The sequence below is a fragment of the Pelophylax lessonae genome (genome assembly GCF_965119305.1).
Source record: "Pelophylax lessonae genome assembly, chromosome: 1".
Classification (NCBI taxonomy): Eukaryota; Metazoa; Chordata; class Amphibia; order Anura; family Ranidae; genus Pelophylax; species Pelophylax lessonae.
In genome coordinates this window covers 453,127,950-453,153,908 of record NC_138768.1, presented here as the reverse complement: position 1 = coordinate 453,153,908, position 25,959 = coordinate 453,127,950, and the positions used below count along the sequence as shown (strand labels likewise).

Here is a 25,959-nt window from a genome sequence, read left to right as displayed (position 1 = left end):
CTAGGAAGAAAGCTAGGACTTCATTATCCTCTGATTCTGAGTCTGATATGGTTGCCCTGGACAGTTTACCCCCTGAGGGGTCTCAGTCCTTGCATTCTGATATGGAGATGGAGGGGGAGGAGGAGGATGATCCTTCTCCTGAAGTGGCTAAAGAACATGCGGCTGTGTCTGCGCTCATTGCTTCTGTTAAAGAGACACTAAATTTTAGAGGATGAACCCAACCCAACGGGTTAGCAGTCTTCCTTTAGGACTCGCAGAACCCGGAAAGCGACACAGGTGTTTCCTTGTCCCGCTGAGTTTCACGAAACAGTGAACGAACAATGGCGTAATTTAAAGCGCCCTTTTGTGTTACCAAATGGTTTCAGTTCCGTTACCCTTTCGCGTCTCCTACGGATTTGCGATGGACCGTGCCCCCTAAAGTGGATCACACGGTGTCCAGGTTAAACAAGGCCACTCTCATGCCCTCGTGGATTCTCCGGTGTTCAGGGACCCTACGGATAGGCGGGTGAAATCTCTTACTCGCCACGCGTATATGGTGGCGGGTTCCTTACTAAAGCCCATCTTCGCCTCTGTTATGGTCTCTCAGGCTGTGGCTGATTGGGCCCAGGTGCTCAAACGCACTCTGGAGGCTGATTCCACCCCTCCAGCTACTGTGGAGATGGTGGAGCAGATGCGTCTGGCGGTTTTGTACCTGTGTGACGCGGCCTTGGATGAGGCTCCCCTAGCAGCACGGCTGTCTGGTGTCACGTTGCTGCTCCGTCGTTTGATGTGGCTGAAGAGCTGGTTGGCTGACCAGTCTTCCAGGAAGACGTTATCTGTCATCCCTTATTCGGGGAATCGCCTTTTTGGGGAATCCCTGGACGAGTTGGTTAAAGGGGTCACTGGGGGTAAGAGCACTCTGCTGCCCCAGAATCCCAAGGGGTAAGTTTTTCCGCCATAAGTGGGGGCCTTCCTTTAAACCAAATCAGGGGTCCTTTTGTGTCTTTAAGGCACAGGACAAGGGGAAACCCTTTAAAGGTCAGGGTGGTCAGAGGAAGCCCTGGGTGGGCAAGCAAAAATCCAACCACGCCGGCCCGGCGGGTCCTTCCACCTCCACCTGAAGGGATGCCCTCACCCGTTACAGGGGTGGGGGGACGTCTGCGCGGTTTCCTAGAACCTTGGCTGCTCTGGGTTCCGGACAGGTGGGTTCAGGAAATCATACGATCAGGATACAAGATCGAATTCCTTTCACGGTCAGCGGACAGATTCTTTCCCTCAAATCTTCATTTGACCCCAGATTGGTTGCTTGATCAGATTGGTTGCATCGGGCGGTTCAGGGTCTCCTCGCCCAAGGGGTGGTTGTCCCGGTGCCTCATCGGGACAGGTTTCGGGGTTTTTACTCGAATCTGTTCACTGTGCCCAGGAAGGAGGGCAAGGTATGTCCAATTCTGGACTTGAAAGCTCTGAACCGCTTCATGCGGGTTCAGAAGTTCTGCATTGAATCCCTCTGTTCGGTGGTGGCCTCCTTAAGTCCGGGAGATTTCCTGGCTTCCATCTACCTCAAGGATGCGTATTTACACATCCCCCGTATTCAAGGGTCATCAGAGGTTCCTCCGATTCGCAATTGCGGAGGATCACTATCCGATTGTGGCGTTACCTTTCGGTCTCGCTTCGGCTCCACGGGTGTTTACCAAGGTGCTGGCTCCTGTTCTGGCCCTGTTGCGGGCGCAGGGGATTGCGATCTTGGGATAACTGGACGATCTCCTGTTAAGATCGAGTGCCAGCCCGAGCCTATTGCATGATCTGCCAACTACCGTTCAGACGCTCCAGGAGTTCGGGTGGACCATCAACGTTCAGAAGTCGACTTTGTCCCCTTCTGTTCGTCTCCCTTACCTGGGAATGGTCCTGGACTCTGCCCAAGCAAAGGTTTTTCTGCCGGAGGACAAGCTCCGGACTCTGCAGGACGAGGCCAGGTCCCTCCGGGACGTGGATTCCTCGTCACTCCGGGCCTGCATGCGGTCTCTGGGGTTGATGGTGTCAGCCTTCGAGGCAATACCATTTGCACAGTTCCACACGCAATCTCTTCAAGCGGAGGTCTTGGCCAGATGGGACAGGCATCCTCAGTCCTTGGAAAGGAGGATATCTCTGAGTCGCCACGTCAGGGAGGATCTTCTCTGGTGGCTCCAGTCCCCGGCTCTGACGGAAGGCAAATCCTTCCGTCCGTTATTGTGGAAGGTGATCACCACGGATGCCAGCCTGTCAGGCTGGGGTGGCATTCTGGGCATTCTGTCTGCCCAGGGCACTTGGTCGGAGGAGGAATCCTCCCTACCGATCAACATATTGGAACTGCGAGCGATCAGACTGTGCTTGTTCTGTTGGTCGGATCATCTTCGGGGCCGCCCTGTGCGGGTGCAGCCGGACAACGCCACTGCAGTGGCTTACATCAATCACCAAGGGGACACCAGGAGTGCCTGGGCGGCCCGGGAAGTGACCAACATTCTGTCTTGGGCCGAGACGCACGTCCCGGTGATTTTGGCAGTTCACATTCCAGGTGTGGAGAATTGGCAGGCCGATTATCTGAGCCGCCAGACCCTGGACCAGGGAGAATGGTCCCTACACCCGGAGGGGTTTCAGATGCTGTGTGCGAGATGGGGAACCCCAGATGTGGATCTGTTCGCATCTCGGCTAAACAACAAGGTGGGAAAGTTTGTGGCAAGAACGCGCGATCCTCTGGCGGACGCCTCGGGATGCGCTGGTGGTGCCTTGGCATCAGTATCGCCTGATTTATGCCTTTCCCCGATTCAGTTGTTGTCCAGGTTCCTTCGCAGGTTGGTCTCGGAACCGAAGTTGGTGATTCTGGTGGCCCCGGACTGGCCGTGCCGGTCTTGGTACGCGGACATCATACAACTGGTCGTCGAGCCTCCATGGCGACTCCCATTACGGGACGATCTGCTGTCTCAGGGGCCGATCTTCCATCCTGATTTACAGTCACTAGCTTTAACGGCATGGCTGTTGAAAGCCAGGTCCTGAGAGATCGGGGTCTCTCATCGGAGGTCATTCCAACCCTGCTCAAGGCTAGGAAGGCCTCGCCCGGTAGGATCTATTACCGTACCTGGAAGGCTTATTTTGTCTGGTGTGAATCCAGGGGCATCCATCCTCGCTCCTTTTCGGTGGCGAGGGTGTTGGCCTTCCTGCAAATTGCTGTGGACCAGCGCCTTGCGTTGACCCGATTAAGGGCCAGTTATCTGCACTGGCTATCCTTTTCTAGCACCCCTTGACGTCAAACTCTGATACGCACCTTTGTTCAAGGAGTGCGTCATTTGGCTCCTCCTCGGAGAGTCCCTTTACCTCCTTGGGACTTGAACTTGGTTCTGTCCGTTTTGCAACGTCCTCCCTTTGAAAACATCAGGTAAATTTCTCTGCCTCTGCTGTCACAAAAGGTTGCCTTTCTGGTGGCGATCACATCTGCCCGCAGAGTGTCGGAGTTAGCGACCCTGTCTTGCCGCTCCCCTTACCTGGTGGTTCATAGGAATAAGGTGGTCTTGCAACCTAACCAATCTTTCCTTCCTAAGGTGGTTTCTGATTTTCAACTTAATGAGGATATTGTTTTACCTTCGCTATGTGCGAATCCTACGCATCCTAAGGAGTTTGCCTTACATTCCTTGGATGTTGTCCGGGCGATCAGGGTTTACCTCTTATCCACTGAATCCTTTAGGAAGTCGGACTCTCTTTTTGTCCTTCCTGAGGGACCTCGGAAGGGTACGGCTGCGTCTGCAGCAACCCTTTCAAGATGGATCAGACAGACGATTGTACAGGCCTATTCAATTAAGGAACGGGTACCGCCCTTCCCTGTCAAGGCGCATTCTACCAGGGCGGTGAGCACGTCATGAGCTTTCCGGCATCAGGCTTGGGTGGCCCAGGTGTGCAAGGCTGCGACTTGGTCGTCCGTGCACACCTTCTCCAAATTTTACAAACTTGATGTTCTGGCATCAGCAGATGCCTCCTTTGGCCACAAAGTTCTGTGTGCGGCAGTACCTTGAGGGGGCCCTGGCTTTGCCGGTCCCTGACTGTTGGGGTTGTTTTCCCCTTGTTTATTTGCTTTCCTGGGTTGTTGCTCCATTTGAGTTTTTTTTGTTACCCAGAGGGTTTACCTTTCTGTTCAGATAAGGTTCCTTTCTCTGACCTGGGTGCTGCGTTGCCTTTGTGACAGTTGCGCTTCCCACCCCTCATGTCTACACTGCTTTGGGAGACATCCCATTGGTGAAGACTGTATTAGTGGGCGGCGACTGTCAGAGGACGTAAGAGAAAATGGAATTTTTGTAAAATCTTACCGTAAAATTCCTTTCTCTGAGTCCTCTGACAGTCGCCGCCCCTCTTTTGGGGTTTTATGGACTCTAACTGCTTGCTACCAAACTGAGTTGGGAAGGCTGATAGCAGGGGGGTATTGGACCAAAGGGACAGCCCCCTTCAGGTGTGTCTATGTAAATTGCTTTGTTTTAACAAGTCTTATGCCTAGCTTGCTCCTGTGGATAAGAGGGCAATACCCATTGGTGAAGACTGTATGAGTGGGCAGCGACTGTCAGAGGACTCAGAGAAAATAATTTTACGGTAAGATTTTACAAAAATTCAGTTTTTTCTTTTCTTTGTGCACTTTACATACATTTTCCAGGAAGCTGGTTAATGTTCTTTAGCACTTTAATCGTTAATTGATACTTTGCACCATTATTTCTGATTGCACTTGTCTATGCATAAAAAATAGTTTATTATATTGCACTTGGCACTTTTTAAGAAAAATAATTCAGTTCAAAGACATTTGAGACACAGAATTTTCACATTTTTTATTTCTTCAGATTTCACTCTATTTGGAGACCTATATTAAATTATAATACATCTAATATAATCTTTGGTTCACATTAGCAGGGGATTACTAGGGATTTGCGCTGATTGCCATCTTCATTTTCATGCCTTTGCTGAGCTGGCAGACCAGCTGGTCCAGGGACTGCATTTTATCTGTGATGCCTCTTTGGATGTTGCTCCCCTAGTGGCTCTGCTCTGGTTCGGCAGTGGTCTTTCTTTTCTTGTCGTTTGGCTCAAATGCTGGCCTGTGGAGTAGACTTCTAAAAAGGCCTGGACTAACCTTCCCTTTCAAGGAGATCGCCTGTTTGGTGCTACCCTGGATGACATTAATAAAGGTCTCACAGGGATCAAATCAAATGTTTTACTTGTATGGGGTGCAGCGCCAAAGGTTTTGGCTCATGTATTTTTTTTTTAAAAACTTGGCATACTATGGAATTTCCCTGTAAAGAGAACCTTTAAAGAACAAAATGTGTGCTTGCGTTGTTGGGCATTAGTAGGAGCAGTCATTTGCTTCTGCAGAACTTGTGTGCAGCACATGAGCTGACAAAGGTGGCAGCTTGTATCTAAGCCTTTACATGTTTTACTTTATAGTAAAGGCCAAGATAAAGAGGCAGTTTTACTTTGATTGTTGTTTTGAACATAATGTATGTTTAAACTGTCTACTGCAGTTTGTTAAAAATACATAACATAGACATAGACTGAATAGTCATTTCTGCTTAGATCATTTAAAGTGATTGTAAAGTATGTTTTTTTTTTTTTTTTTTTTTTTCTTTTAAAAGAACAAACATGTTATACTTACTGTGCAGTTGCTTTTGCACAGAGCAGCCTGGATCCTCTTTTTCTCTGGTTCCTCTTCAGTGCTCCTGGCCCCTCCCTCCTGTTGAGTGCCCCCACAGCAAGCAGCTTGCTTTGGTGGCATTCGAGGCGAGCTGAATCTCTATGTATCCATTCAGACACAGAACTGCGGTTCGGCCCCCCTCCTCTCTCTCTCCTGATTGGGTAACCGAGTTTGACAGCAACGGGGGCCAATTGCGCCACTGCAGTTTCTCAGCCAATCAGGAGGGAGAGTCCTGGACAGCTGAGGCACTTGTGCACATTACTGGATAGAGATGGGGCTCAGGTAAGTATTAGAGGGGCTTCTGCCTTTACAACCACTTTGGTTTTTGCTCTCAGGGGGAAAAATAATTAGAGCGTGAAAAAGAAAACAAGGACAGTGGGAAAAGACTGGAGAGACCAATTTTGTGTAGTTTTTGGCCCTGCTCACAGGGGGCAATCGGCTTCATGCTCTTTGCCATGCCGTCTGTTGTGTGCATCCCTGTGCAGGCGTCTAATTGTTTTCTATTGGGACATGGGACTGCACAGAAACAGCTGCTATGTTCCAATATGGTGCAGGTCCCCAAACTCACCCTGTTTGCATTCGGGGACTCGCACCCGCATGTCATATTGGCACATGGGCTATGTCTGTGCAGCAGTGTGTCCCAGTAGACCTCAATGGGAAACTAGCACAAGGATGCATCTGTTCATTCCGTGCTGGTAAAAGACAGCCCTGCACTGGGCACAGAGCCAATCGCCTCGTGAATAGGCCATCACTCTTGTATGGAGGTAGTCAAGCTAAGTAATATGTTGGTGGAAAATAAAAGTGCAGATTACACACATCTGGGTAGGTTGCACTTGTTGAGAATGTCTGTCTGTCTCCAGGCAGACCTTTATCCTGGATAGTGGTCGCATGCAGTGTATTGGGGAAACCAAACTTATGTGCCTATGGGTGGACTTTGTGTAGGATGGTTGATTTAAATTGTCAGGGAAGTATTTTAAAAATCCCATCAGCGTTGTGTTGCAGAGGCCCCTAGCATTAACGTCTTGAAGAGATTTCACATCTTCTGAGAAAGTTCCTTAATAAAAAAGATTATTAATAAGGAATAAAAATGGTGGAGGTCTTGTGTAGATGATCAAGTGTAATATATATGTCAATATAAAGAAACAGAAAAACATACCGTACAGTAAAATCCAGTAGATGCATAGTTCATAAATTCTGCCTCATAGTTAATGCGGAACTAAAGGGAGCAGAACTTCTCTCTTTCAATGATGCAATGTCCCTCACTGGCAAGTTCTACCTGGTTTCTTCCTGGTGCCAGGTGCCAGGCTGCAGGTGCCTTCGGTGGCTGTTGAATTGTGATGTCAATCCTACGCATGCACGGGAGTGTGGTCATCCCGGCACAGCTTGCGCAACTCAGTGTTTATTCCAGAGAAGATTGCGAGGCTTCACTGCATGTCTCTCTTGCAATAAAGAGCCTGCTTGCTTGCCGTTTTAACAGCGGGGCTTGGATTTTGTGTGAAGGCCTCATTTACGTGGGGTGTACTACAGCTTACACCCCTGTGAGAGCTGCGTTTACCTACATGGGGATGCACAGGTGTTCTGTGCATCTCCGTTTAGGCAGTTTGATTGATGTCATGGGATGCACTGTTCTCAATGTGACATCTGTGTGAGTACATGGCCCCAAACGCAGACAGTGTGTGTTCAGGGCCGTGTACCAGCACCCATCCAGATGTCAGATTGGGAGTAGCAATTGTGTCAGGGCATTGACATCAATGTGACTGCCTACACAGATGCACAGAACACCTGTGCATCCCTGTGTGGGTAAACATGGCCTTCGCAGGGACGAACATTGTAGTGAATGCACCCTTAGAGTGGATTCTGATCCAAGTTGCAGGGACTTAATACATTGTGGTATTTTATGTATCTGCTGTACATGGCTGTACTGACAATTGCGCTATGTGACTAACTGTTTATTCCTGTCTTATTTCTGTCTAAAGAATTTAAAAAAAAATATATATATATATCAGGGTGGTTGTTAAACTTTAATATTTTTTTCCCTCCAGGAAGCTTACAAGTTAATCTACCGCACCTACCTCAATGATGGTTTCCTGAGCCTATGGAGGGGCAATTCTGCAACCATGGTGCGGGTTATCCCATATGCAGCCATTCAGTTTTGCGCACACGAACAGTACAAAAAATTGCTTGGAAGCTACTATGGCTTTCAAGGAGCGTAAGTATTTTTCTGTTTTGACAAAATACTTAATGTGTTCTGTAAATTGGTGTTTCCCTATGCACTTCATTCAAAGGACATGATCACAGTTTTCTGCTGCGTTGTGTGGTTTAGTTATGGTTCTGAGCCAAATTCCAAGCATCTGCTTTGTGGTTCTATAATTGGTTTCTTGTTCTCACCTCTGCCACTGTTGGTAGATTGTTAGCAAGACGATCATTGTAAGGCATGTCCTCTCCTTGCTTGCATGCTAAACATAACCATGATCAACCAGAACTGCCTAGTATTTTTATACATGATCCTAGTCATGCTGGCATGGCATTTACTGGATCATTTTCAGGCTCTGTGGAAGTCCTTGCCTGGGAGTATTACACTGTTTTTCTGCTCTCTGCAGACCTCTATTAAAGGGAAAGTAAAGGGGTTTGCATATATTCTTTTTCTTATTACTATTTCTATTAGTAGTAGCACTGTTTTTAGTCAGGAATATATGAACTCTGATTAGTTCTTTCACTAACTCCTAATACTGTGGGAAGCCTTTGTCCTATTTGTCCTGTTTTGTTTTCAATCTGTATAAGAGGCGGTTCACATTAGAGCGATCCGACTTGCCGGGGCGACCTCACAAGTCGCGGTGCGCTGCTCGCACCGCGACCTCGGAGCGGCCGGCACAGCCTTCATAACATTGAAGTCTATGCAGGTCGCTCCGGGTCGCCCCAAAGAAGCTCCGGACCCTTTTTCTAAGTCGGAGCGACTTGTGTCGCTCCTATTAGAACGGGTCCACAGCTTCTCTATGGCAGGCGACCTGTCAGGCGACCAGGTCGCCCCAGTGTGAACCGGCTCTAAAAGGATTGTATACAAATAGTAAAAAAAATAATGAAACCCCAATTTAAAAACTTACACACACGCCTCCCTCACCCACCCACTCTATCTAATCAATAAGTATTATCACTGGGGAGGAGGTTCAGGTCATAGGTTATACATTTTCTTTTAATTCAACTAGTGGGTTAAAGGGAAAAAAAAGTGCCAATTTCCCCATCCCCACATTGGAGGTGGAGGCAGGATTCACTCCCGCTGAGCTATTGTGCTCTCACAATGAGGAGCCTTCCCCCATTGTCAGAACACAATGATCAGTGTTACTGGCTATAGCTGGCAGCACTAATATTTCAGAAAAACTTCAGTTGACAGATCGACTTTTGTACAACCAGGGTACCCACACATGATTTGAATTTTCGATCCATGTATGGCTAGCTTAAGTTTTGCAAAGATTAGAGATGTGACTTACTGACTGTAAGGCCTCGTGCACCCTTGGGCATTTTTGCAGCTGCTTATAGGGGCGTCAGACGTTTATTTTTCCTGCCTCCAAACTCCCCTGCATGTTAGCCTATGCGTCCATGCACACAGACTTTTAGCAGTGTTTAGTGGCAGGAGCTTTTAGAAGCAGGAAAAAAAAAACCCATGGCCAGTGCATCAGGAGTAGCAGAGTTTTGGAAGAAAAAATGCTTGATGCTGCTAAATGCGTCTAAACGCGCCTGAATGCTAGGCGCTTTTAGCACTTGACTGTTTATTTCAGTAGCTAGAATAAATGATTATTCTGGCCAATGAGATGAATTAACGCACAAGCTCTTGATGCCTGTAAATGCGCCTAAAAGCTTTAGTTTAGACACTTTTACAAGCATCAGACTTATTTTCTGCCAAAGTGCTGCTGCCAGGAGAAAAGGCTATTAGTTTGCAAAACGTCTTGTGTGCATGAGGCCTTACAAATTCACCATGTGTAATGTAAACAGGAACATTTCTGTTAGATCACACAGTGATTATCACTGGACTTTATTCAACTTTGTCACATGCCTCATTTAATACACAGGCTGATCTACAAAAAACACATGATGTCTTCTTGCTTGAATGCTCTGAAGTAAAGGGTTATCTGAAAGTTATTTTGGAGGCAAAAAAAGCTCACAGGCTGTAGCAAGCCTGCTCTTCCCTTTTTAAATATACCATAGCCAAGTATAACCAAGCATAAAACAGAAGGAGCCGCTACTCAGCATCTGTATTATTTTGAATCTTCACTCTTTTAGGCCTCATGCACACTGGACGTTTTTACAGCTGCTGTTAGCAGCGTCAGACGTTTTTTTTTTGCAGCTGCAGAACGCCCATCCATGTTATTCTATGACCTCATGCACACATAGAGCTTTTAGGAGCTCCAAGTGGCATAGGCGTTTTACAGCTCCAAAAAAACCCCAGGAACTGTGGGTTCAGGAGCTCCAGCGTCAAGCTGCAAAAAACGTCTGACGCTGCTAAAGGCTCCATAAGGCTCCATAACGTTGCTTAACGTGCGTTAAGCCACGTTATACGTTTTTTTTCTTCCATTCAAAATCAATGGCTCCCTATGGGAGCCTATTGATTTGAATGGAAGTCACACCGCAGGTCGGATCAGGGTGATCCGACTTGCTGTGCGACCTGCACTGTGAGAATCTTGAGGGGGAACTCCACGCCAAAATGGGGAAAAAAACGGCGTGGGGTTCCCCCCCAGGTTCCAAACCAGGCCCTTCGGGTCTGTTATGGAATTTGAGGGTAGCCCCGCGCCGAAAAAACGGCGTGGGGTCCCCCCCAAAATCCATACCAGACCCTTATCCGAGCATGCAGTCCGGCATGCCAGGAAAGGGGAGGGGACGAGCGAGCGGCCCCACCCCCCCTGGATCATACCAGGCCACACGCCCTCAACATGGGGGGGGTGTGGGTGCTTTGGGGCAGGGGGGGGCTCTGCACCCCGCACCTCAAAGCACCTTGCCCCCCATGTTGATGAGGACAAGGGCCTCATCCCCACAACCCTGGCCGGTGGTTGTGGGGGTCTGCGGGCAGGGGGCTCATCGGAATCTGGAAGCCCCCTTTAACAAGGGGGCCCCCCAGATCCCGGACCCCCTCCCTATGTGAATGGGTATGGGGTACACTGTACCCCTACTCATTCACCCCATAAAATGCAGTGTATGGAAATAACGACAGGAGACGTTTTGGAAAATTTATTAAAAATCTTCATCCGACTCTTGTCCTCTCCGGGGGTCTTCTGCTGTCTTCTCCTCTCCAAGGGTCTTCTGCTCTTTTGCTGTCCGCCCTTCTTGTCTTCTCCTCTCCGGGGGTCTTCTGCTGTCTTCTCCTCTCCGGGGGTTTTCTGCTGTCTTCTCCTCTCCGGGGGTTTTCTGCTGTCTTCTCCTCTCCGGGGGTCTTCTGCTGTCTTCTCCTCTCCGGGGGTCTTCTGCTCTTTTGCTGTCCGCCCTTCTTGTCTTCTCCTCTCCGGGGGTCTTCTGCTGTCTTCTCCTCTCCGAGGGTCTTCTGCTGTCCGCCCTTCTGCTGTCCAATCTTCTTGTCTTCTCCTCTCCGGTCTTCTGCTCTTTTGCTGTCGGCTGTCCTTCTTCCTCCGGTCCTCCTCCGACGACGTCTCCAGCGATTATGCCGGCCTCTGGTCTCTGCAGCTTATTATATAGCCATTAGGGGCGTGGCCGCCAGATGATGTCATCGGGAGACCACGCCCCCTTGTGTCACAGATGACGTAATCTGTGACACAAGGGGGCGTGGTCTCCTGATGACGTCATCTGGCGGCCACGCCCCTAATGGCTATATAATAAGCTGCAGAGACCAGAGGCCGGCATAATCGCTGGAGACGTCATCGGAGGAGGACCGGAGGAAGAAGGACAGCCGACAGCAAAAGAGCAGAAGACCGGAGAGGAGAAGACAAGAAGATTGGACAGCAGAAGGGCGGACAGCAGAAGACCCTCGGAGAGGAGAAGACAGCAGAAGACCCCCGGAGAGGAGAAGACAAGAAGGGCGGACAGCAAAAGAGCAGAAGACCCCCGGAGAGGAGAAGACAGCAGAAGACCCCCGGAGAGGAGAAGACAGCAGAAGACCCCCGGAGAGGAGAAGACAAGAAGGGCGGACAGCAAAAGAGCAGAAGACCCTCGGAGAGGAGAAGACAGCAGAAGACCCCCGGAGAGGACAAGAGCCGGATGAAGATTTTTAATAAATTTTCCAAAACGTCTCCTGTCGTTATTTCCATACACTGCATTTTATGGGGTGAATGAGTAGGGGTACAGTGTACCCCATACCCATTCACATAGGGAGGGGGTCCGGGATCTGGGGGGGCCCCCTTGTTAAAGGGGGCTTCCAGATTCCGATGAGCCCCCTGCCCGCAGACCCCCCACAACCACCGGCCAGGGTTGTGGGGATGAGGCCCTTGTCCTCATCATGGGGAGCAAGGTGCTTTGAGGTGCGGGGTGCAGAGCCCCCCCCTGCCCCAAAGCACCCACACCCCCCCCCCCCATGTTGAGGGCGTGTGGCCTGGTATGATCCAGGGGGGGGGGGGTGGGGCCGCTCGCCCCCTCCCCTTTCCTGGCATGCCGGACTGCATGCTCGGATAAGGGTCTGGTATGGATTTTGGGGGGGACCCACGCCGTTTTTTCGGCGCGGGGCTACGCTCAAATTCCATACCAGACCCGAAGGGCCTGGTTTGGAACCTGGGGGGGAACCCCACGCCGTTTTTTTCCCCATTTTGGCGTGGAGTTCCCCCTCAAGATTCTCACAGTGCAGGTCGCACCGCAAGTCGGATCACCCTGATCCGACCTGCGGTGTGACTTCCATTCAAATCAATAGGCTCCCATAGGGAACCATTGATTTTGAATGGAGGCAGAAAAAACGCTGCTAACAGCTACTGTGGCCAAACGTGCAATAACGCTAGTAGAAAAAGCTACTGAAAGCACGTTTTTACAGCTGCTGTTTCCCGGCGTTATGTAAACAGCTTTGGAGCACGTTTTTATGACGCCCTGTGTGCATGGAGCCTTATACTTATTTTGTTAGAGCTTTTATTTAATCGTGTTCTCTCCCAGTCAGAGCAGAAGTGTCATGCTTTTGGGGGGGGGGGGTCCTCCTCTAAATTGCTAATCAATACAAACAAATATGGAATCACATACAGTATGTTTTAACTTTTAATAATATATCATAAAGAAAAACATTACACAACCTTTTATGCTAAAAAAAAAATTATGTGGGCAAAAAAAAAAAAATAGAGTACACCTTTGCACATTTTCCCACATTTGTTAATCCTGCCAGAAATCCATTAATCTCCTAACTTTCTAGTGTAGGTTGACAGCACAGCCTGCTCTGCACTAAAATCTGAAGCAGCATGGTCAGTGTGACCAGAGTTCTACTCTGCTGGACTACAGAACTTCAAGTTAACTTCCAGATCACCACCTTTTCTCGTTTCTATAACTCCTCTGTTATATTCTTGGCACTTTATTTATTTATTTATTTATTTTTTCTCTCCCACAGTACTTTGACCCCAATCCCTCGCCTCCTTGCAGGATCTCTTGCAGGTACGACAGCTGCCATGTTAACCTACCCACTGGATCTTGTTCGTGCACGCATGGCTGTGACACAAAAGGAAATGTAAGTTAAAATGTTTGCTTACAAATAGGATCGTTCAAGGATAAGTTCACCTTTCGGAGCATGTTACACCCATAGTTAGGGTGTAACATGTTCCAGCAAACACAGCTGAATTGTTCATTCAGAGTTCTGTGAATGAATAAAATACAACTACTGTCTGCCATTGCAGCAGATGGCTTGTAGTTCTCAAAGAACTGTGAGGGCGCTGTTTAATGCTCTCATAGTTCATTGATCTTCCTGCTCTTCAGTAACTGGACATTCAGGAGGTATGGGCAGGCAGTTAGGCCCCTTTCACACATACGGTCCGTTTGGCCCTTTTTTCTTCCATCTGTTGACGGATGAAAAAACGGACATCATTGCATTCCAATGGAAAAACTGATGACAACGGATGATCATCAGTTTTTATCCGCTTCAGTCTATATCCGTTTTTTGAACTGATGAAAGCCCTATTTCTCTTGCGTTAAAAAAAAAAAAATGGATCGGACAAAAAACGGATGTAAACTGACAAACGGTTAGTTTTTCATCCGTTTTTGCATTGGTAGTGGATGTAAAAAAAAAAAAAAAAAAAAAAAAAAAAACGGACTAAAAGACGAAAAACGGATGAAAAACTGATGAATACTTCATCCATTTTGACTTGACTGAAATGATGAAATTAACGGTCTGTATGTGTGAAAGGGGCCCTATGCTGAGAATAGTCAGGAGCCAGGCATTGCACCTGTAATCTACTGCAATTGCACAGCTGCAATGCTTTCCAGGCTCATATGGTAACAAACAATAAATGCACATTTTTCTTTCTGCAGATTCCCAAAAAAAATGTCAACTTAGCCTTTAAAAATTACATGGCATAAGTTTGTTAAAGTAAAAATGTCTTAAAAACTTTCTGCTGTATTGTGTCATTCAGTAGATGAGTAACAAATCTTCCAGGAAAACTCTACTAAACAGGTTTTGAGGTATACAGTCCCAGAGTTTGCAAATTTACTCTGGAGCTCTTGCGTGAAATGACTGATTGATTGGAGATCTATCTGTTTGTAACCATTTAGCTTCTCCTTTTACTGTCATTGTGCAGAAGATTAATAACCTGCTTAATAGATCAGCTTCTCGCTGTTAGGTATTTAAATACACAAAGCCATCTGCGATTTACCTTATTTGCTTTCAACAGATAGGTGTACCTACTGTATATCTGCTTCTGTTGCTGGTATATTCCTATCAGCTAGGTTGTGTATTATAGAAGGAGCCCACCGTGTTGGCTATTACATATCACAGTCAAGGCTGTTACTGCCTGGCTTTAAGAAGTAATGCTAGTTTTAGGCCAAAGCAGGTTATTGCAGCATCATGTACAGTGATACTCTCAACCAGAAATGAGCTCAAGCTTGTATACATGTGACTGCGTGGCCTCTGATTGGCTGTGAGCTTAAAAGCTTCCAGGCAGGATAGCTTAGGCAGGTTCGGACTCGTATCCAAACACGCCTGAGCTTAATCCATACTTCAAACCCCTTAAAGTTAAATGAATAGCCTAAAAATCACTTTTTCTCTATCATCCATCGACAGACGCAGCTTCATCTCCATGAGCTTAGTGGTATTGCTGCCACCTGCAGGAGTAGTCTAGGAAGTATGTTAGTACAAAACCTTTAACATATACACACCCATAGGCTGTCCCTCCAGGCATAACCCCCACTACCACAGCCGGACTCCGGTCTCAGTTTTTTTTATTCTTTTCAGAATATTTTCTTTTTATTTCTCTTTACTCAGTTGCTAGCTAGTGTTCAGGGAAGAATTTTCCTGTTGATCTATACGCAACGATGCTGGCTGGGGCTTCGCACTGGATAATCTACATCCTTATGGTCCCCCCAGTCTGGCTTACGAGTGTGAACAGGTTATAGTCCCGACCTAGGTCTAGCCACGACGGTGCCCCTTTTCCAGATGGGGACGAGCCTGCGAGCGGATGCCTCGCTGGGACGCGACGACCTGGAACGCAACGTGCCCCTCAGCTGGCAGCACCCCCACTTCGGGTGGGAGGCAGTCTGCCTGGAGCGGAGCCCACCCGGTCCATGGTATGGTGAATAAATGTGCCCCCCTTGCCCCTGCTGGCCTCTGAGGGGATGTGGACCCTATCCTGGGGATAATGGGAATTTTGCCTCCCCAAAAGATCTCCCAGGCCTGCCCAGTGCCTGGTCTGTGTGTCCTAACCTCCCCCCTTCCCTGTCCCTACGGTGGCTGTGCATCTGGAGTACCTGGCGCCCTGGGGGGGGGGGGTTGGTGACATGGTACCTTGGGCTTGCTGGTTCCTGTTTAGTTCATGAGGCCTCCGTGTGTCAGTCCCTAGCAGCATGGCTCACCGTGGGCGCCTTAAGTGTAGGCAATGTGAATTTTTCCCCATATACTTTTATGGGGCAGCCATTTTCCTTGTAGCTTCCTTTTGATATGTATGGGAATCCATCTCTGTTTAGCCCTTTGTGCTATGCTGGGCAGTGTGGCTTCCTCAAGCGACATCACTTCCTGTCCATTTGTTTCCTGCTACTGGCCGAGGTCACTTCCTGTCTCTCTTCATGCTGCTGGAAGAATGAGGAGGACAGTTTGATGTGGTACAGTACTTGGGGGTCCCTGTGGGCATTTTCTTGCACTTTCTGCTGGCAGTTTAGTTTAAAGGGGTTCCCTGCAGACTTCTGCAATCTGTGGTGAATACCGCAGTCGGTGCTCTTAAAGCGACAGTACTCAGTTTTTTTCAAATTGCAATATGGAGTCCCAAACTGTGCAATCACTCTCAGACCCACTCTGTGCGACTCCCGGACAGTCTGGATCGCAGTCGCTGGCCTCGATTTCAGCAGTCCTGGAAAGCCTGGCGACTAAAGTTGATTGAGTCATGAAAAAGGTTGATAGCCGAAAACGACCGATGCCTTCTCCATCTTTGGAGGTGTCCTCTGATTCAGAGGCTGATGGGGTCGCCCCGGATGCCCCCTTACCCGAGCGATCGCAGTTCTTGCAGTCAGATGGTGAAGAGGACCTGTCGTCTTCAGCTACAGCACGGAAATGCGCATTAGTGAAAGCCCTGATTCTTTCAGTACGGGATACTTTAAAATTGGCTGATGAGCCCAAGCCGGCAGGGATGCGGGTGGCGTTTGGCTCTCAGAAGTCTCCAAAAGCTGATAGGGTTTTCCCTTGTCCCAACACTTTTCACAATATTGTGAATGACCAATAGCGGCATGTTAAGCACATTTTAGTGGTGCCAAAACGCTATAAACGCCGGTACCCTTTTGCTGAAAAGGTCTCCTGTGGAGGATTCCCTGGTTTTTATGGATCCAGTGCAGGCGGGTGTAATCCCTTTCCCGCCATCTTCACGTGCTGGCGGGTTCCATTAAAAAAAAAAAAAAAAAAAAAAAACGTTATTTGTGTCTGTGTTAGTCTCACAGACGGTGACGGAATGGGTTTTCGGGAGACTTTGGACCCCGAGACTGTTCCTCCGGAACAGCTGGAACTGTTGGACCAGGTGATCCAGGCCCTGGTGTTCCTGTGTGATGCGTCTTTGGATGCGGCTCTCCTGGTGGCAAGGGTGTCGGCCGTAGGCATTGTTTTAAGATGCATGGTTTGGTTGAAGAGCTGGTCTGCTGACCAAGCTTCTAAGAAAGCCCTGACTGATCTCCCCTTCCTGGGAGAACGGTTGTTTGGCGAATCATTGGATGTGTTAATAAAGGGCCTGACTGGCGGGAAGAGTACTCTTCTTCCTCAATCCTCCAAGGGTAAGACACCCTGTTCTAAGCAGGGTCCCTCCTTTTCTGCTCATAAACATTTTTTTCGTGCCTCCGGGGTGCAAGAAAAAGGTCGGCTATGCAGCTCTCCAGTTCGGGTTCAGTCAGACAATGCCACCTCCGTGGCTTGCATCAATCACCAAGGGGGCACCAGGAGTGCCCTGGCGGCCAAGAAGGTGGCCGAGATTCTGGTGTGGGCAGAACACAATGTTCCGACTCTCTCCGCAATCCACATCCCGGGGGTGGAGAATTGGCAGGTGAATTACCTGAGTCATCAGGTGTTGGATCAAGGGGAATGGTCCCTTCATCCGGAGGGGTTTCATTTCCTGTGTGCCTGGTGGGGGACTCTAGGTTGATCTGTTTGCATCTCGCCTCAACAGGAAAGTTCAGAGGTTTGTGGCCAGGTCCCGGGATCCTCTGGCCGACGTCACAGACGCTCTGGTGGCTCCTTGGAGTCAGTATCGCCTGATCTATGCCTTCCCTCCGCTCATTCTCCTGCCGAGGTTTCTTTGCCGGGTGGCAATGAAAGGCACTCCAGTCATTCTGGGGACACCAGACTGGCCTCGGCGGTCCTGGTATGCAGAACTGGTAAAAATGGTTGTGGATCCTCCATGTCGTCTTCCTCTGCGGGAAGATCTACTATCTCAAGGACCGATCTTCCATCCTGCTTTACGGTTGCTGGCTTTAACGGCAGCTGTTGAAAGCAAGGTGTTGAGGGATAGAGATCTCTCTGATTCGGTGATTCCTTCCCTTTTTGAAGGTCAGAAAGTCGACATCTAGGAAGATCTATCATCGTACATAGAAATCATACATTGCATGGTGGGAATCGCTGCAGCTGCACCCTCGCTTGTTCTCTATAGCTAGGGTTTTGGTATTTGTACAAGAAGGGGTTGAGCAGCGCATGGCGTTGGGCACTATCAAGAGCCAGGTGTCAGCCTTGGCTCTTTACTTCCAACGTCTGTTAGCTACTCATAGTTTGTTTGACGGGGTGCGTCATCTGGCTCCTCCGCGGAGATCCCAGTTACCTCCGTGGGATTTCAATCTGGTGTTGTCTGTTCTTCAGAAGTCTCCTTTTGAGAATATTAGGGAGATTTCTCTGCTTTCCTTGTCGTAGAAGGTTGCCTTCCTAGTGGCTATTACTTCTGCTCGCAGAGTCTGAGTTGGTGGCGCTGTCCTGTCCGCCTTATTTGGTGGTCCACAGGGATAAAGTGATCCTCCGACCTAATCCGTCCTTTCTTTCTAAGGTGGTGTCGGATTTTCATCGGAATAAAGACATTGTGTTGCATTCCTTATGTCCTAAGCCTAAACATCATGAAGAAGTTGCCTTGCACTCTCTGGATGTGGTTCGGGCGATAAGGGTTTATCTGGTGGTTACAGAGTCCTTCAGGAAGTTGGACTCTTTATCCTTCCGGACGGTCCTCGACAAGGTTTGGCTGTGTCCAGTGTGACCATTTCGAGATGGATCAGGCAGACGGTTGTTCAGGCTTATTCAATCAAGGGTCAGGTTCCTCCTTTCCCTGTGAAGGCACATTCTACTAGAGCGCTGAGTGCTGCCTCTTGGGCTTTTCGCCATCAGGCCTCTGTTGTACAAGTTTGTAGGGCAGCGAATTGGTCGTCTGTGCACACCTTTACCAAATTCTACAAGATGGATTTGTTTGCATCTTCGGATGCCTCTTTTGGCTGCAAGGTTTTGCAGGCTGCTGTTTCATAAGAGAATGTTTTTTTGTATTCTCTTCAGGGTCTTTTACCTGGGTGAGCTCCTGTTTTTGGTTGAGCTCCATGTTGCCTGGTTGGCTAGGTTTAGCCTCTTGAAGTTGATGTTACTGTCTGGTTGCGTTTTTCCCACCCCTCATGCCTATACTGCTTTGGGACGTCCCACTTTGCTCATGGAGATGAGGCTGCGTCTGTCGATGGACGATAGAGAAAAATACGATTTTTGTAAGATCTTGCCGTAAAATATTTTTCTCTGATGTCCATCGACAGAGGCAGCACCCGCCCCTGTGTATGGGGATGGTTCTTATGTCTTCACTGCTTGCAACTAAACTGCTGGGCTGTGACAGTGGGGGTTATGCCTGGAGGGACAGCCCCGTGGGCGTGTATATATTAAAAGTTTTGTACTAACGTACTGCCTAGACTACTCCTGCAGGTGGCAGCATAACCACTCAACTCAAGGAGACATCAGAGAAAAAGATTTTACGGTAAGATCTTACAAAAATCTTATTTCTCTTACGTCCTCCGACAGTCGCCGCCTCCTCGAAGTCCTCACTGATGGGTATTGTCTTCCTATCCGTAGGAATAGCTAGGCATATAGACTTAGTCCAAAGACAAAAGGCATTAGCATATACACACCCACGGGGGCTGTCCCATCCGGTCAATACCCCCCTTGCATCACCACTCCCAACTCAGTTTTAATTTGCCTAGCGTCAGGAATAGTCAGGCTACCTTGTGCTGGGGCTTCAGTCTCAGCCTTCCTAAATCTTTTATTTGATTTTCTTTTAAAATGTCAGTTTTTTTCTCTCATTTTACTAGCTGTTTATTTTGTCAGCTTTAGTGTTAGTTTATTCTTCGGATGAAGATGGATCATGCGGTGCTGGGATTCGGACTGGCCGCCCTGGTTCTCCAGGGCACAGAGGGTCAGATGGACCCCCAGCCCGCCATCGAGCGTTCAGCTATGGTTCGCCCTGGCATTAACAACGACCCATCCCTGTTCGCTGCAGGGATGCAGCCGTGAGGTGGCTACCTCACAGGACTCGTCTGCGCTGCTGCAGCGTCATGTCCCTGGCTCATGGCACTCCCTGTCAGATGAGGACAGAGGTTTATCCGTGCATGGAGGCTCCCCACGCCATCGGGTACAGGTAAGTACTTTCTGTGTGGGGCCTCCGCCTGGGGTGGCAGTCTGTGTTGCTGTGTGTCCCCATGTCTGTGCCTGTGTGACTCCCTGTGCGATCCCTGCGGGGTTCGCTTTGTGCAGATCTGTATGTTTGCCGGGGGTCCCTGTCCCTGTGTCACCTAGGTGCATGTTTGGGGGTACAGACTTGTGTTGTGCGGCGACCGCTGCGGGGGTAAATTCGTGCGGTCCGCCATGTTTTTACTATGCACATGTGTATGGCCCCTCTGGGGCGAGTATACAGGTCATTTTGGCGCCATCCGACGCCATTTTGTGGGCGGTGGAACGATCGGTTCGGCCGCATGACGGCAGCCATCTTGGCGTAGCCTCCTATGCATCCCTATGGGGCAGCCATTTTCCCTGAGGTCTGGCTTATAGCCAGCCCCCTCCAGCAGCATTTCCTTTTCCTCTCAGGCAGCAAGGATCTGCGGGCTCTGCAGTTTATCTCTCTGTCTTCTGTATACTGCTTCTGGCTCAGTTTCTTTCTCCTTTTGGGGGTCTGCATAGCTGTGACAGTAGCGGTGGGCTGCGCACTCCGCAGCGCTATTTAAGGGGACATTACACTACTTTTTTGCACGGTAGTTTTTTTATTATCTTGAGCCATGGATTCTCAGGAAAGCAAGTTTCCTCCAGCTTTAGTGGGGGGCCCCAGTTCTCCTGTGGCCCCGCTGTGACCTGATCTAGCTGCTGTGGTTGCGACTTTAGTGGCAAATATGGAAATGCTGATGTCTGAACGGGCTGCGAGAAAACGGCCCAGGCTGTCTCTCTCTTCTGATTCAGATGGGGATATGGCTGCTGCTGCTGCGAGCGTGCCCTTTTCAGGGTCCCGCTCATCCTTAGACCCCCCCGGGGTCTGAGGGGGAGGCTGAGGTGGAGGGTGTTGATGCATCCTCCCCAGGGTCACCTGAAGAACGGGCGACCATGGATGAGTTGATTATTTCGGTTAAGGATACCTTGCATTTGGAGGACGAGCCCAGTCCTCGGGGCGTTGTGTCCTCTTTTGGGACGCACAGGGCCCGCAAGTCTGTGCAGGTTTTTCCCTGCCCTGCTGAATTTCATAACACTGTTAATGAGATGTGGCGCACGTTAAAACGTCCATTCCTGGTACCTAGTCGATTCAAATTGCTTTATCCTTTTGCGCCGGCTACGGAATCGCGATGGTGTGTGCCTCCACAGGTAGATCACACTGTGGCCGTGCTGAACAAGGCTACCTTGGTTCCTACTGAGGATACCCCGGTTTTCCGGGATCCCACGGACCGGCTGTTGGAGTCTCTAGCCCGCCATTCCTATACGGTGGCGGGTTCGTTGCTCAAACCCGTTTTCGCGTCCGTTATGGTGGCTCAGGCGGTGGCTGATTGGATTAAGATACTTGGAAGCAACCTAGTGTCTGATGACGTGCCGCCTGCACGACTGGAAATGGTGGACCAGATCCACCAAGGAGTCATGTATCTGTGTGATGCAGCCCTGAATGAGGCCCCCTTGGTGGCTCGCCTCTCGAGTGTCGCGGTACTTAACCGGCGACTGATATGGCTGAAGAGCTGGTCGGCCGACCAGTCCTCGCGGAAAACTGTTGCTGATTTTCCCTATGCTGGCTCTCGTCTTTTTGGCGAGGCGTTGGATACCTTGGTAAAAGGCGTCACGGGGGGCAAGAGCACTATGCTACCCCAGAACCCGAAGAACAAGTCTTTCCGTGGCAAGCGGGGTTCTGCGCCTAGATCAAATCAGGGGTCCTTTCGTGCCTTTCGGAACCAATCCAAGGGCAAGCCCTTCAAGGCCCAGGGCAACCAGAAGAAACCCTGGGTGGGTAAGCAGAAGATCGGCAATGCCGGCTCGGCGGGACACTCCGCCTCTGCCTGAAGGGGCGCCCTCACCCGTTTCTGGGGGGGGGGGGGACGTTTGCGCGGTTTCCTCCAGCCTTGGCTGCTCTGGATCTCGGACAGGTGGGTCAAGGAAATCGTTAGATCAGGTTACAAGATCGAATTCCTTTCCAGGCCGGCGGACAGATTCTTTCCCTCCAATCTCCATCTGCTTCCGGGGCGTTTGCAGGACTTGCATCAAGCGGTGCAGGACCTGCTTGCTCAGGGGGTGATTGTCCCGGTGCCTCATCGGGACAGGTTTCGGGGGTTTTATTCCAATCTGTTCACTGTGCCCAGGAAGGAGGGCAAAGTGCGTCCTATTCTGGACCTGAAAGCACTGAACCGCTTCGTGCGTGTTCCGAAGTTTTGAATGGAGTCTCTCCGTTCGGTAGTGGCCTCCCTGAGTCCAGGAGTATTCCTAGCTTCGATAGATCTGAAGGATGCGTACCTGCACATCCACATTTTCGAGGGTCATCAGCGGTACCTTCGGTTCGCTATCGCAGAGGACCACTACCAGTTTGTGGCGTTACCGTTCGGTCTCGCTTCGGCAACCAGGGTGTTTACCAAGGTGTTGGCACCGGTTCTGGGCCTGCTGCAGGCACAGGGCATTGCGGTCCTGGGGTACCTGGACGATCTGCTTCTGAGATCGCGTGCCAGTCAGAACCTTGTGCACGATCTGTCCATCACGGTACAGATGCACCAGGAGTTCGGGTGGACCATCAACGCTCAAAAATCAACGTTGTCTCCGTCGCTTCGCCTTCCCTATCTGGGAATGGTTCTGGACTCTGCTCAGGCAAGGGTATTCTTGCCGGAGGACAAGCTCCGGACTTTGCGGGACGAAATCCGGTCCCTCAGGGATAATCCGTCCTCGTCACTCAGGACCTGCATGCGGGGCCTTGGGTTGATGGTGTCGGCCTTCGAGGCAATTCCCTTTGCCCAGTTCCACACGCGGGCTCTCCAGACGGAGATCCTGGCCAGGTGGGACAGACTTCCTCAGTCCTTGGATCTGGATGTCTCCTTGAGTCGCCAGACCAGATTGGCTCTTCTGTGGTGGATCCAGTCCCCGTCGGTGGCGGAAGGCAAGTCCTTCCGCCCGTTGGTGTGGACGGTGGTTACCACGGACGCCAGCCTGTCGGGCTGGGGTGGAGTCCTGGGCAACCTGTCTGCCCAGGGCACTTGGTCGGAGGAGGAATCCTCCCTCCCGATAAATGTGCTGGAATTACGAGCGATAAAACTCTGTCTCTTCCAGTGGTCGGACCGTCTCCAGGGCCTGCATGTCCGCGTACAGACGGACAATGCTACCGCGGTGGCTTACATCAACCACCAGGGGGGCACCAGGAGTGCTCGAGCAGCCCGGGAGGTGACCGACATTCTGTCTTGGGCCGAGACTCCTGTCCCGGCGATTTCGGCAGTTCACATTCCGGGTGTGGAGAATTGGCAGGCAGACTATCTGAGCCGCCAGACCCTGGACCAGGGGGAATGGTCCCTACACCCGGAGGTCTTTCAGATGCTGTGTGCGAAGTGGGGATCCCCAGACGTTGATCTGTTGGCATCCCGGCTAAATCGAAAGGTGGGGAGGTTCGTGGCAAGAACGCGCGATCCGTTGGTGGACGCCTCTGATGCGTTGGTGGCCCCTTGGCGTCTGATGTACGCCTTTCCTCCGATTCAGTTGCTATCCCGGTTCCTTCGCAGATTGGTCTCGGAGCCGCACATAGTGATTCTGGTGGCGCCAGACTGGCCTCGCCGGTCTTGGTACGCCGATGTTGTTCACCTGGCAGTGGCGCCTCCATGGCGTCTGCCTCTGCGGGAAGATCTCCTGTCTCAAGGTCCGATCTTCCATCCTGCTTCACAGTCGCTGGCTTTAACGGCCTGGCTGTTGAGACCCAGGTCTTGGAAGGACAAGGGTTTATCTCCTGAGGTTATTCCTACCCTGATCAAGGCTAGAAAATCCTCCTCTGGTAAGATTTATTACCGTACCTGGAAAGCCTATTTCGCCTGGTGTGAGTCCAGGGGGTTCTCCCCTCGTTCTTACTCGGTGTCAAGAATTTTGGCTTTTCTCCAGTCTGGAGTGGATCAGCGCCTGGCGCTGGCCACAATAAAGGGCCAGGTGTCTGCACTGGCTGTTCTTTTCCAACGCCCTTTGGCGTCTCATTCTTTGGTGCGCACCTTCATTCAAGGTGTGCGGCATCTGGCTCCTCCCAGGAAGGAGCCTTTACCTCCATGGGACTTGAACTTGGTTCTGTCCGCATTACAGCGTGCTCCCTTTGAAAACATCAGGGAGATATCGCTGCCTCTGCTGTCTAAGAAGGTTGCCTTTTTAGTGGCGATCACTTCGGCTCGCAGGGTGTCGGAGCTGGCGGCGTTGTCTTGCCGCTCCCCTTACTTGATCATTCACAAGGATAAGGTGGTTTTGCGTCCACCCCCATCCTTCCTTCCCAAGGTGATCTCTGAATTTCACCTTAATGAGGACTTTGTTCTGCCTTCGCTTTGTAAGAAGCCTAATCATCCAAAGGAGATTGCTTTGCATTCCTTGGATGTTGTCAGGGCGATCAGGGTTTACCTGTTTTCTACGAAATCCTTTCGGAGGACTGATTCCCTCTTTGTCCTTCCTGAGGGACCTCGGAAGGGCATGGCTGCGTCCGCAGCAACTATTGCCAAATGGATCAGACAGACCATTGAGCAGGCTTACGCCTTGAAGGAACGCGTTAAGCCCTTCCCTGTTAAGGCGCACTCTACCAGGTCTTTGAGTGCATCTTGGGCCTATTGGCATCGGGCCTCGGTGGCCCAGGTGTGCAAGGCGGCGACTTGGTCGTCGGTGCACACTTTTTCCAAGTTCTACAAAGTAGACGTTCTGGCATCAGCTGATGCTTCTTTTGGCCGCAAAGTTCTCAGTGCGGCAGTGCCATGATGGACCCTTGAATTTTTTCTCTGGGTCCCTGGCTGTTGGCATTTGCTTTCCTGGGCTGTTGCTCCTGTTGAGCATTGTTTTTTTTCTGTTGCCCAGTTCTCTTACGGTGCATGTAAGGTTCCTTTCTCTGATGTGGGTACTACGTTGCCTTTTCTACGGTTGCGTCTCCCACCCCTCATGTCTATACTGCTTTGGGACATCCCATCAGTGAGGACTTAGAGGAGGCAGCGACTGTCGGAGGACGTAAGAGAAAACTGAATTTTTGTAAAATCTTACCTGTAAAATTCCTTTCTCTGAGTCCTCCGACAGTCGCCGCCCCCGCCCCTCTTTTGGGGTTCTTATTACCTACTGCTATGCCACCAAACTGAGTTGGGAGTGGTGATGCAGGGGGGGTATTGACCGGATGGGACAGCCCCCGTGGGTGTGTATATGCTAATGCCTTTTGTCTTTGGACTAAGTCTATATGCCTAGCTCTTCCTACGGATAGGAAGACAATACCCATCAGTGAGGACTTAGAGGAGGCGGCGACTGTCGGAGGACTCAGAGAAAGGAATTTTACAGGTAAGATTTTACAAAAATTCAGTTTTTACATAATTTTCCTTTTATGAATATAAGATAAATCATTTCAAATTCACCAGATGAAAACTCCTACTGCTTACCTTGAAGCTGTATATTGATACCGTATATATACTTTATATTGAAGCTTTGTTGCTGCTAAGCACAGCCTAATGCAGGCGGGTTTGGATGGCCTCTTAAACAGCCATCTACAGTGGCAAGAAAAAAAACCTTAAAATTAACTGGTTTTCTGCAGTTATTTGGCATAAACTGTGATCTTATTCTCATCTCAAATCACAATAGACAAACACAATGTGCTTAAAGTGGTTGTAAAGGCTGTGTGCAGTGTGCAGCCCCCTCCCCACCCTCTAATACTTGCCTGTGCCCGATCCTTCGATGTGCATGAGACCCAAGGCTCTTCCGGGTCTATCTCCTCTGATTGGCTGAGATGCAGGAGCTATTGGCAGTGTGGGTGGTGGGGCTGAGCCGCGCTCTGTGTCTAATAGACGCAGTGAGCACTCACGAGTGCCCCCACAACAAGGGGCTTGCTATGGAGGCACTCGGCAAGGGGGAGGGGCCCAGAGCGTCAGCAAGGGATCTGAGAAGAGGAAGATCAGGGCTGCTCTGTGCAAAGTCACTGCACAGAGCAGGTAAGTATGACATTTTTTTTTTTTTTTTTTTAAAGAAAGTTTTCCTTTACAATCAC

At 50.0% G+C, this 25,959-nt stretch overlaps 1 protein-coding gene across 1 annotated transcript in view; it reads left to right on the top strand.

Moving 5' to 3' along the window:
• Nucleotides 1-25,959, top strand: part of SLC25A42 (solute carrier family 25 member 42) — a 133,837-nt gene that overhangs the window by 73,113 nt on the left and 34,765 nt on the right. The window contains exons 4-5 of the mRNA XM_082243919.1: nucleotides 7,717-7,883; nucleotides 13,191-13,307. Of these exons, the coding sequence (XP_082100045.1) occupies nucleotides 7,717-7,883; nucleotides 13,191-13,307 (284 nt within the window). The remainder of the gene's footprint in view (nucleotides 1-7,716; nucleotides 7,884-13,190; nucleotides 13,308-25,959) is intronic.